The sequence below is a fragment of the Gopherus flavomarginatus genome, chromosome 13 (assembly GCF_025201925.1).
Source record: "Gopherus flavomarginatus isolate rGopFla2 chromosome 13, rGopFla2.mat.asm, whole genome shotgun sequence".
NCBI classification, from domain to species: domain Eukaryota; kingdom Metazoa; phylum Chordata; order Testudines; family Testudinidae; genus Gopherus; species Gopherus flavomarginatus.
The window spans coordinates 1,178,583-1,191,196 of record NC_066629.1 but is presented as its reverse complement, the minus strand read 5'-3'; the positions used below and the strand labels follow the sequence as shown (position 1 = coordinate 1,191,196).

Below are 12,614 nucleotides of genomic sequence, written 5' to 3'. Positions count from 1 at the left end.
AGGAGGTATCTAGTCCAACCCCCTGGTCAAAGCAGGACCAATTCCCAACTAAATCATCCCAGCCAGGGCTTTTTCAAGGCTGACCTTAAAAACCTCTAAGGAAGGAGATTCCATCACCTTCCTAGGTAACCCATTCCAGTGCTTCACCACCCTCCCAGTGAAAATGTTTTTCCTAATATCCAACCTAAATCTCCCCCACTGCAACTTGAGACAATTACTCCTTGTTCTATCATCTGGTACCACTGAGAACAGTCTAGATCCATCCTCTTTGGAACCCCCTTTCAGGTAGTTGAAAGCGGCTATAAAATCCCCCCTTATTCTTCTCTTCTGCAGACTAAACAATCCCAGTTCCCTCAGCCTCTCCTCATAAGTCATGTGCTCCAGCCGCCTAATCATTTTTGTTGTCCTCCGCTGGACTCTTTCCAATTTTTCCACATCTTTCTTGTAGTGAGGGGCCCAAAACTGGACACAGTACTCCAGATGAGGGCTCGCCAATGTCGAATAGAGGAGAATGGTCACGTCCCTCAATCTGCTGGCAGTGCCCCTACTTATACAGCCCAAAATGCCGTTAGCCTCCTTGGCAACAGGACACACTGTTGACTCATATCCAGCTTCCTGTCCACTGTAACCCCTAGGTCCTTTTCTGCAGAACTCCTGCCTAGCCATTCGGTCCCTAATCTGTAACAGTGCGTGGGATTCTTTCGTCTTAAGTGCAGGACTCTGCACTTGTCCTTTTATATACAGGAATTGAAGGGAGGTTAATGCAACTTTTCTGCCTTGACTGAAAACGTACTTTTTTTTATTTCGATAGTTGAACCGACTGTGAGCCTAACAAAGGGACCAAACTCTTTAATAGATGGTGAAAATAAAAAAATAGCAGCCATTTGTACAGCAGCCACTGCAAAACCTGGTGCAGATATTGAGTGGGAAGGAGGTTTTGGAGAAGTGGAATCCATTTCTACTTTATTTCCAAATGAAACCGTGACAGTTGTTGCTCGGTACAAAGTCATACCCACCAAATTTGCCACAGGAAGACGCGTAACTTGTGTTGTGAGGCATCCGGCTTTGGAAAAGGAACTGAGATATCCTTACACATTGGACATACTATGTAAGTATACAACAAGTTAACTTGCTTTTACAGAGCTACGGAGAGGTGAAGTATGTTGACCAAGGACTTGCAGCAGGCCACTGGCTGAGCTGGGAGTAGAACCCAGGTCTCCTGAGACCCAGTCAGTTCCCTGCTTCCCAAAACACATTGCCACTTACATTTTCATTAACTTGGTTTAATTACCCATTTATATTCCTCCTATGTTTCTTGATGGGCCCTTATTTTTTTTAACAGATGTGACTAATACTCAGATGTTGAAGCTGAAAATTCAATTCCTCCTCTTAAGCTTTACAGGGACTTATTATAAGCAAAATTCAACAAGAATTGAGGTATTTAAAAATACTTGGAATGATGGTTGCCATTTCTGTCACATTTGGAATAATACAAGTCATGATATCCCCAAAGAACTTCAATGATGAAAAATATTATGGGGTAACTGTGCTTAACCAGATCACTCACTACACTACTCAGAGTGTTAGAGAGAGCGTGGATAATTTGAGAATCCCTCCACTTGGAAGTTTGTTTTCTTTCTTAATAGAGATTTTTTTTTTGGTTTGTTAAACTTGATGTCCCTAAAAGAAACAAGTGACAGAAGATGATAAATTACCAAGCCCCCCTCCTTATTTAACCCTAAGGTCTACCTTGTAATAATAATATTTATAGTTTCATAATTGCACCATCCATCTCAGCTGTAGAAATTTGCAGAGCTTTCATCTGTTAGCAATGTTGGGGAGGAGGGATAGCTCAGTGGTTTGAGCATTGGCCTGTTAAATCCAGGGTTGTGATTTCAATCTTTGAGGAGGGCCACTTAGGGATCTGGGGCAAAAATCAGTACTTGGTCCTGCTAATGAAGGCAGGGGGCTGGACTCAATGACCTTTCAAGGTCTCTTCCAGTTCTAGGATATAAGTATATCTCCAATTATAAAATGTTTGTGTCTTTATTGCAGCAAATAAATTTCTGTGTATGACCAGATTGTTTTGGATTCTACATCTTTACATCCTACGTCATGCATCCGATGAAGTGGTTATTCACCCACAAAAGCTCGTGCTCCAAAACGTCTGTTAGTCTATAAGGTGCCACAGGACCCTTTGCTGCTTTTACAGATCCAAACTAACATGGCTGCCCCTCTGATACTGGACATCTTTACTATTGTTAGCATATCACAAGTAAAAAGTGTTGCACATGTACTACTTCAATTTTAGTTCATTAACAAATACAGCAAGAAAAGACCTCTTTCTAGCCCTTTGCTGGTGAACTTCTGGCTGCTTGAAAAACTCTGTCTTGATGGTCACAGACTAAAGCCCGAACAAATGTAGGGCTTGTTTACAATGCCTTGCCGTTTGGTTTGTGAGAGTGTGAATATCATTGCTCACCAAGTGCTGAGCTGCAGCTGCCCCATGTGGATATTGTGGGTCTGAACTAGGAGGTTCTTAAAACAGGACTACATTAGTGTGAATTTAGGAATCTCTTCGTTCACACCCACAGCATCCACGCAGAGGAGTAGAAGTACAGCACTTGGCATGCAGTTCTTTTCACACTCCCATAGTGCAAACTGCAGTTTGAAGACATGGCCTTAGCATATCTCCCTAGATTGACCACTAATAATGCAGTGCTCTGATGGCCTGCTGACTTTGACAAGAGTTGACCCCAAAATAAATTCCAGTCAGTTTCTCCCCTTTGAAGAGTAACTTGTAATTTGCCATAAAGAAGCTGAATTTCTTATAACCTTACATTATATGCTATGTTGGTCATTTCAATGTGCTGTTAACAAACTTCAGTCCACGTAACCCAAAATGGATGCCTAAAGTTGGGCCATCAAATATATGACCAGAATTTTCAAAAGTCCAGAAATGTTTGGGTTCCTAAGGATTCAAAATGTTAGCTTTAGGCATCGATTTTCAAACACAAACTATAACACGCTAATGGGTGTGCAGGAGAGGGGGGAAAGGAAGTGTAGGATGTAGATCTCAGAATAGAAAATATTGATGGGTTAGAGTAACTTAATTACTACTTCAGAAAAGCAACTGAGTGGTAAAAATATTTTAAAAATACTTTCGCTCTTTACTGAACATCAGGCCCCTTGCTGTAATCTGCTCTATCAAAGAATTAAATATTTCCACCAGTTACTAGTTGGTGTCATAAACACATGACCAAAAGAGAATTTTCAGTAAATTTAAACAACTGTTTCTTTTTATGGTTACCACTGGCAATCGATCTGGTGCATTTGGGATGGGAATGATGTTGAGACTCTAGTATAATTCTTGATTTTTTGCCTTCAGTCATCTTGGGGAAATACCATAATAAATAAACGTATGGTCTGAGAGTGCCATTGATAGTAAAATTGTTAACATGGAATCAAGAAACATTTGAAATGGTATTAAAAGACTAAAATTATGACTTATTCCAAGTAATACACAACCTCCTTTAACATAGTCTTACAGTATCCTATCAAGTACACACACTATTAACAACTTGTAAGAATTGTAAAGAACATTTTTGAAAGGCAAGTATGTTCTATTCAATCAATGAACTTTTGACAATTTTAGAACAGTCTGTATTGGAGGATTGGCTGGTTTTAATGTCTGTGATTGAATTTCGAAAGAACTTTAGACTATGTTACACATCTTTTCCCCAGTATTAGTTAGAAACAAAGAAACGTTAACACCTTCCAAAACAAATTACAAAAAGATACGGGACTTCATACTCATGAGAACTTGCCTAGTGGTCTTTAAAATTGTGTTGAGCATGAATAGAGAAGCAGTTCTGCTTAGTGCTTTGTTTCAACGTATACTAAGAGTCTTCAACTGAGTTCTGAATCTTTGCGCTTGAACTGAGTAGAGTATTGTACCGGAGTTGTCATAAATAAAATATAAGAATAAGAAGCAAGTTGTGAGAACTGTTAATACTCCATCCAGGCCCTGTGCCCTGATACGCGAATAAGGAAGGACGTTATCATAAGGTGGTTTTTTTATGTGTAAATATAAACTACAGATTAACTGAATATTAAGGCAGTCCTGTTGAGGAAGACTACCAGTTTTTAAACTGCTACTCCCTACATGTCATTTGCATTAGTGCACAGTCTCGAGAGAAAAAAGCTGCATCCTTACATTATTGATGACAAATAGCTGAAGAGAGACGGGCCTAATAGGAAATTGCCAGTCTCTATAATGTAACCTTTCTGGCCTAGCCCAGTAGCAACAACCAATATCCATAATATGCCTCCAACGTAAATTAATAGTAATGCTAAACTATATAAGGGTTGGGAAGATGTAGCTTCAGGGGGAAGAGAGAGAGAGAGATTTCAAGCCCTGCTCTCCTTTTCAACCTTCGTACCACCTGCATTTGGAGAAAGTAGTTGAGCCTGCTGTCCTGGACTGAGCGCAACTATCCTGCTCTGAATTCTGACCTCATATTACTTAAGTGGGCTATACCTTTACTTTTTACTGTAGCAGACCCTTTCAGTTGGCGTGTCAATTATATTTCAGTGTTTACATTGTGTTGTAGAATACTGTGAATTTGCCTCAAGTATCCCAGTTGAAGCCTTCCAATAAGTGTGTGTTTAAAACAGACATTTTCTACAGCTTGGTTAGTGTGAGATTCTGTGGGCAAGACTGAGTGGTTGAAAGAAGTTGGGAAGATGGGGTTCAGATAGGGAGCCATGATCACTATTAGTTGCTTTTTGAGTCCTTTGAAAAGAAATAAAACAAAATTAAATGCAGAATACACTAAAGTTCCTTGTTGGTTGGACTAGTAGTATTAACATAGTGTGACAAAGCTCCTCCTCTACCTCGGTGGGTCCTGCACTTATTGGCTGATTTGCTCACCTCAGAGATCTTCCCTTCTGGTGGAACCCATAGTCTGGGTCAACTCCTTCTGTGTCTGATCAGGAGTTGGAAGGTTTGGGGGGAACCTGGGCCCGCCCTCCACTCTGGGTTCCAGCCCAGGGCCCTGTGGATTGCAGCTGTCTATAGTGCCTCCTGTAACAGCTGCATGACAGCTACAACTCCCTGGGCTACTTCCCCATGGCCTCCTCCAAACAACTTCTTTATCCTCACCACAGGACCTTCCTCCTGGTGTCTGGTAACACTTGTACTCCTCAGTCTTCCAGCAGCACACCCTCTCACTCTCAGCTCCTTGTACCTCTTGCTCCCAGTTCCACACACGCACACCACGAACTGAAGTGAGCTCCTTTTTAAACTCAGGTGCTCTGATTAGCCTGCCTTAATTGATTCTAGCAGCTTCTTGACTGGCTGCAGGTGTTCTAATCAGCCTGTTTGCCTCAATTGTTTCCAGAAAGCTCCTGATTGTTCTGGGACCTTCCCTGTTACCTTACCCAGGGAAAAGGGAACTACTTAACCTGGGGTTAATATATCTGCCTTTTATCACTCTCCTGTAGCCCTCTGGCCTGACCCTGTCACAGCAGGCACAGTGCAGATACCTACTACAGTATAAATCATTAGCCAGAAGTTACCCATGTCGTATGTGCAATTCGTCATTTACCACCGTGTAATATGATTTTTTTTTAAATTCACAGAATTTGGTATATTTGAACTATTGAAGTTAGCACTGCATTATGCTAAAAATTGACATTGTTGACGTAAAGACAAACTAAAAATGTATGGGGCCCACTGATTTGCTTTATGTTAAGCCTCTGATGCCAACTACCCATGTATACCTGTAATTTCCTAGGCTTTCCAGGTAGGACTACCATTGCTCATTGGAGATTAAAGATTGCCATACTGTTAGTTATATAAAACATGTGGACATATCATTCTAAGCAATGCGCGTCTCCTTTTTAGTAATGTACTTTGAATATTGGAATGTGAAATGACTCATATTTTATAGATGCCCCTGAAGTTTCAATAACTGGGTATGATGGAAACTGGTTCTTTGGAAGAGAGCGTGTTCGGCTCCGGTGTAATGCTAACGCAAATCCACGACCCACAGACTTTACATGGACCAGGTGAGTGTTCATGAAAACGAAAGATGAATTTTTCCATTTAAATACACAATCAGTATTTTAATAAAGGAGAGTTTTGAAAGGTGTTACTGGCTTACGACATAGTGGAAACAAGGCCCTTTGACTGCTACTAACTTGTCTGGTTTCAGTACATGACTAATGCACATTCTGTGTAGTTAGAAATGACTGCTGTTGAAATATGTCCCATACTGATGCATCAGACGTATGGATTGAGATGTGGATGTTGTAAAGAAAAATATTGGTCTTATATAGTAGATGGCTTCTAAGGAGCAGTAGCAATTGGAGTGGGAAAGTACAAATGAAGAATGATTGTTACTCTGAAGTCTGAGCAGTTACCAATGCTTTAGGAATAATCCACTTATTTTTATAAATGGAATAACTTCTTTGACAGGTGATTGTGATATTCAGTTTCTTGGGCTAAGTGTAAAACATTGCAAAGACCTGTTGTTCAGCCTTCCTCCTCCATGTGAGCTGGGGACATGTGTAAAGCAAAGACGCAAAAAACCTGGATATTATTTGAAGAAAATTATGTAGAATTGATATTACATTGAAAATGGGGATGGAAAACACTTGAAGTCTCATTTCAATCATCAAATTTACCATGCCCTAATGAAGAGTAAGCCACTGTATCTGCTTCCAAATAAGCTGCATGAGATGGCTTGCCTCGTGACTCAAAACTTAAGTCAACCCGTGTTGATATCTGGTATCTCTGTATGGCTTCCTGTTTGTAATAAAAGCAGTATTTCATGACTCCAATATAAATTGGATGCCTTTACTGAGAGTCCTGCTGCCTGCCATCTGTAGTCTTGTGTGTTAAATACGTTCCCCTACAGGGAACCACCTCCGAAGCAAATATATGGCCAAAACTTCTCTTTTACTTCAACTTCACTTGGTCCGTCTGTCTGAAACAAAGAAAATAACTTGTGTGAGTGTTTAAGTGTATGTAATGCACAGTTGTCATAACATTTCTTCCCAGATCTGTACCTTAGCATCCAAAATATGGGTGTTAGCATGAAAACCTCCAAGCTTAGTTACCAGCTTGGACCTGGTAATTGCTGCTGCCAGCTAGGAATTATACAGTGCCTAGCTCACTGTGGTCCCCCAAAACCTTCCCTAGGGGATCCCCAGACTCAGATGCCTTGAGTCTTACAACAAAGGGAAATAACCCCCTCCCCTTGTTTCCTTGTTACTTCCTCCCAGGCTCCCCTCCCTGGACGACCCTAGGAGATTCCCTGTTTCCAGTCCTGGAAACACAAGTACCGAGAGATCTAATCTCTCTTCCTCCTCACCCAGAGGGTATGCAAAGTCAGGCTTAGTAAATCTAACACAAAGAGATTTTCCCCTTGACTTCTTCCACCCACCAATTCCCTGGTGAGCTGCAGACTCAATTCCCTGGAGTCCCCACTAAAGAAAAACTCCAACAGGTCTTAAAAAGAAAGCTTTATATAAAAAGAAATAAAAAGACATTAAAATAGGCTCTGTATCAAGGTGACAATATACAGGGTCAGTTGCTTAAAAGAAAAATGAATAAACAGCCTTATCCAAAAAGAATACAATTTAAAACATTCCAGCAACTACACACATATAAATACAAAAAAGCAATATAAACCTATTGTCTTACTATCCTTGTACTTACAACTTGGAAACAGAAGATTAGAAAACCTGGAGATAGAAAAATCACTCTCAGAGCCGAGAGGACACAGACACAAGACAAAGAACAAAGAACTCACACCCAAAACTTCCCTCCACCCAGATTTGAAAAAGTCTTGTTTCCTGATTGCTCCTCTGGTCAGGTGTTTCAGGTTACTGGTGTTACCCCTTTACAGGTAAAAGAACATTAACCCTTAGCTGTCTGTTTATGACAACAGTAATAGTGCTATGAAAATCACTGATAGTAATAGTGCTATAAGAAGCATTAAAGATCAGCTGTGGTATCACCTTGTAGCCTCAAGTTGCTTCCTGGATCAGTTAGAAGAAAAAAGACTAATAGTTTTAGCGTTGTCTACACTGGAACTTCATTGGCAAAACTTTTGTCTTTTATCAGTGTTGCGTGCGTGTGCACACACACACACACCAAACAGCAGAAGTTTTACCAATGAAAAGCGCCAGTGTGAACAGTGCTTTGTCGGCAGGAGTCGCTCATTGCACGACTTTTAGCAGCACAGCTGTAGCGGCACAGGAATGTTGCTAAAAGCTGCCTGTTGTAGACAAAGCTTTTAAAAATTGTATTTGAAATGTGTGGTTAATAATAATAAACATATAACCAAAGTTTCTTGAATGAAACCTAGTAAACACAAAATAAAATATGCTATCCAAGTATAATGAAGTCGTCTCAACTGGATCACATTTAAACCAATTGGATTAAAAAAAACCCCTCCTATCCTCTCCAACATGTTATGGTGCAGGTTAAAAGTAATAAGGACAAATAACTAATCTGGTTTTACAAGATATGTTAACCTTCTCACTAAAGGGGCTTTCAAAACACTTAAACCAATTCCCAGATTCAATTTCATTCCTCATGTGGTACAGACAAGTCTAACATGATTTGTAAAAGCAGAGAACTTAATTTCAAGAAATTGTAGATTAACTTGTATACAAATTTCTTGTAATAAACTCTTTGGCAGAAACTTAATCATTGTAAGAATGCCGAGTTTAAAAAGTTGAGGTTGCAATTTATTGGCAGGATACTGGGCTGCAGTGCAGAGGGTCAGACCACTATTATGCAAGGCTGGAGAGCCCTGTCATGCGTGGGGTATTGTACTTGCTTCTGAAAAATGTAATTTCATTTGGGGAAGGCAAAGTTAGAATCTCTCTTTGTCCCAGAAAAAAATTCAGTTGAAGTTGATTTCAAATCCAGTTTAAATTCTTATTAATGTGTTTGAATTGAACTGGTGCAGAATAGCTGTATTTTTGCGTTTTGTCCACTGAATTTTAAGGTAAAGGGGCTAAGTTATATTCTCAGTACTAGTAATAACACATGCTGAGTGATCTTAATAACCTGGAAGTAAATGGACAAATCTGTACACAACAAGGTTAATGAATCCTTGTTTGGCTGGGGAGATGACAAACTAGTGTGTATTGCGACTGTGTGTTGTGTTCATGCAATGAAATGACAACAAAAGTCCATGCATGTACAATGAAAAATAACTTAAGTATAGATTTGTGCATGTTTAGCCACTTGACTCCTATGGTAGGAAGACTTTGCGATTGGCAAGGAGGATAGCTATTAAGCTGCAGAAATAAAACATTTCTATAGTTGTCTAGCAATCTCTGGCCTATAGTCAGCAAGAACTCATGTGGGAGAAAGTCTGAGGATGTTCATTCACTGTACATGTTGAATTTTTAGGGTACTGTTCATGAAAAGTAGTTGTAGCATGTGTGATGTTGCATGGCAGAGTGTGTTGACACTTCACACATGGAAATAACACACACACACACACACACACACACACACACACACGCACACACATTCTTTGAGTAATGTCCCTGTGGGTGCTCTACATCAGGATACGCTACCTGCTCGTGCACTCTTGATCAGTGATGTTTGTCAGTGGTGTCCGCACCTATGCCCTCTTCACCTTCATACCCCAATAAACTGCCAGTGTCTTCAACAGAGCAGTCCGTGCCCAGCAGTTGAATTATGCAGCTGGCTGCCCTTTGCTTTCTTCTGCCTTTCTCATTTTAGTTTCTCCTTAGTGTTTTTTTTCTTGTTAGCACAAGTTCACGCTTTGAGAGGGGTCATTCCTTCTTTCCTCTGGGTCCCTGTTCTCTCCATCACCTCCGCCCTCACCTCCCGGCCTCATCCACAACCCCAAGTGTGGGTTAGGCTGTAGACCCTGGACTTCAAACCTTTCCATGTGTGCCACGAGTCCTTCCCTTGGAGTGATGGAGATTCAACCTGCCTCTCTGCTGCTTGAGAGAAATCCACATTCCCTCTAAATGTAAAGTCTACTTAAGATTTAAAAACAGATCTAAAAAACTGAGGTAGGAAAAACATACGTTCCTATTTCTGTAGTGCTTTTTGAGACCTAGGCGGTGAGTTATCCCCAAATATATTGGTTCCATTGACCAGCATTCCTTCGGCAGTAACCAAAGGCGCTAGATTTCCCAAGGAAAGACCCCATTCTCCAGAATCAGAAAAAAAAGAGAAAGTCACTTCCTTGATCTGGGTCTGAAGAGACCTCATGTCCAAACATATATTGCTGAGGCTCCCTTTCCTGCAGTACTGTGACCACAGTAGCATACCTAGAAGTCATCTAGAGAGCTTCTGACACTGACATCTGACTCAGCCTTCATTTTGAGAGTCAGAGGCAAAGTCCTTATTGCTACAGAAGTAGTGAACTCCATCCACTGTTGCACTTCTGTATAGATGAGTCTACAAAAAGTATTATATCCTTCCAAGAGGCTCAGTATTTATTCTCTCAGCTCTCTGGTGGTCAGGACCTTTTAATGAATGGAACAGACTACATTAATCCTGTTCAACACCATTGGACAAGGATCTAAAATGATTGGATCTGCTGGGTCATAAGAATAGCTTGTTGGTCTCCTGGTAGTTCAGAGTGGCTTGTTATCAAATCCTGATGGCTAAATGTGACTTCAGTTTATTAAAAATATTCATCTTACTGAATATATGCCTCAGAAGCAGAGAGAACAATTTCCGGCCCTCACTGCAGAGGATCAAACAGCTGCCAAGGCATCTCTCCAGGGTTTGTACAATTGTCAGTTGCATATAACGGTCTATGGTTATGGCAGTAGTCCTGTGCCAACCTTCCTAGCTGTGGTTTTCAGGCCTCCCCTGGGAGATACAAAATACTATAGAGGACCTTCATTTTGAGGGCCCTCACGTTGTTGAGTGACAACCTGGATGGATCCCTCCACTCTCTGAAGAACTACTGGGTGACACTAAGTTCTCTAGGCAGCTGTATACCTGCAACTAAAGAAAATACATCAGGTTACAGAGAACTCAATATTTTTGCCCAGTCCACTACCAGCCTATGAGAATGGCTGAACATCCCCTGCTCTTGCGCACACAGAATAAAACCAAATTCCTTAAGGGGTTTCCCCTTCCGCAACCTCCCAGCCAGTAATAATCTTCAATGTCTGTTTTGATCCATTGGTTGATAGTGGTAAACTACTTCTTGCTGTGGATCTTACATTGCACTTATTTCCCTCCCACCCTTATGGGGATTCTGTCTCCTATTACCAATCTTCCTGGGAGCTCATCACTTTGGACAGATGGATCCTAGAAGCAGTTTTCACGGGCTTCTCCATCCAGTCCACCCCATTCCTGTTTAGGGACCCTTCTCACAAAGAGTTCTTAAGGCGGGAGGTAAAATTCCTCCTGGCTCTGGGGGAGATTGAACATGTCCCATCAGACTTAATTGTGAGAAGATTCTGTTTCATCAGGATAGAATTCTCTTCTTGATATTTTCTTGTTCAGAAGGCACCCCATGAGGGGTCGGGGGAGCAGACCAATTTTGGACCTCAGGACTTAAAACACCTCCATCAGCTCCTGATCGTTCAGAATATGACCCTAGGAACAATAATTCCCTCTGTCTGGGAGGCTTTATTCCTTGAACCTTCAGGATTCCTGTTTCCATGTCACCATTCATCCCTCACACAAGCAATTCCTGTGCGTTGTGGTAGGCAAGGACCACCTTCCCATAAAAAGGTTCTGCACCGCCAAATGTATCAAGAACCTATTCAACCTCTTCTCTCCTATCCAGGAACTAACATCAGCATGGGACCTCACTCTAGTTATCAATGTTCCATTTGAACCTGTGGGGAGTTGTTCCCTCCTTCATTTGGCCCTTAAGACCTTATTCCTCGTAACCATTACTTTGGCCAGGAACGTAAGAGCTTGGAACCTTGATGGTGGGCCCACCGAATACAGTGTTCTACCAAAATAAGGTAACTCAGTCCCTAAGTCTTTTCTGAATTACAAGTTAAGCAGGAGTTTAATCTACCAATATTTACCCTGAGCCTCACTCTTACAGAGAAGTGAACCACCATACACTTGATGTTTAAAGAGCTCTTGGCTTTTACCATGACAGGAGTAGGCCCTTTTGGGTTGCCCCTTGACTTTTCGTCTCTCTTGCAGAAGGAATGAAAGGGGACATCTGATCTGCACCCAGGGGCTGTCCAAATGAGTTGAAGGTTGCACCCTCACATTCTATGAAGTTTCATTGTTAATCTGCCGTCCTTCACTGAGAGTTACTGCTCATTCCACCAAGACTCACTCTAACCCCTTTCAAATATAGACCAATTTCAGACATTTGCAGGGCAGCCACCTGGTCTTTGTCACCCATGTTTTACCTGCATTACGCTCTTTCCTGCCTGCCTCCAGGACTGACATGGCATTTGATGTTGTCCTGTGATCCATACTGAATCCACTTCCCCGGCACCCTGTTCCACGATGGGAGTTTGCTGACATGGAGCATCCATGGGGATACTACTCAGATAATCTCTCTGCTTTCTTTACCTTGTATAGTAACTGGAGTTCTTCCAGACATATGTCCCCAAGG

At 41.4% G+C, this 12,614-nt stretch overlaps 1 protein-coding gene across 1 annotated transcript in view; it reads left to right on the top strand.

Moving 5' to 3' along the window:
• LOC127033791 (nectin-3-like) overlaps positions 1-12,614 on the top strand; it is a gene marked incomplete at its 5' end in the record, with an annotated part of 120,804 nt that overhangs the window by 33,301 nt on the left and 74,889 nt on the right. The window contains 2 exons of the mRNA XM_050921976.1: positions 812-1,108; positions 5,955-6,072. Coding sequence (XP_050777933.1) covers positions 812-1,108; positions 5,955-6,072 — 415 coding nt within the window. The remainder of the gene's footprint in view (positions 1-811; positions 1,109-5,954; positions 6,073-12,614) is intronic.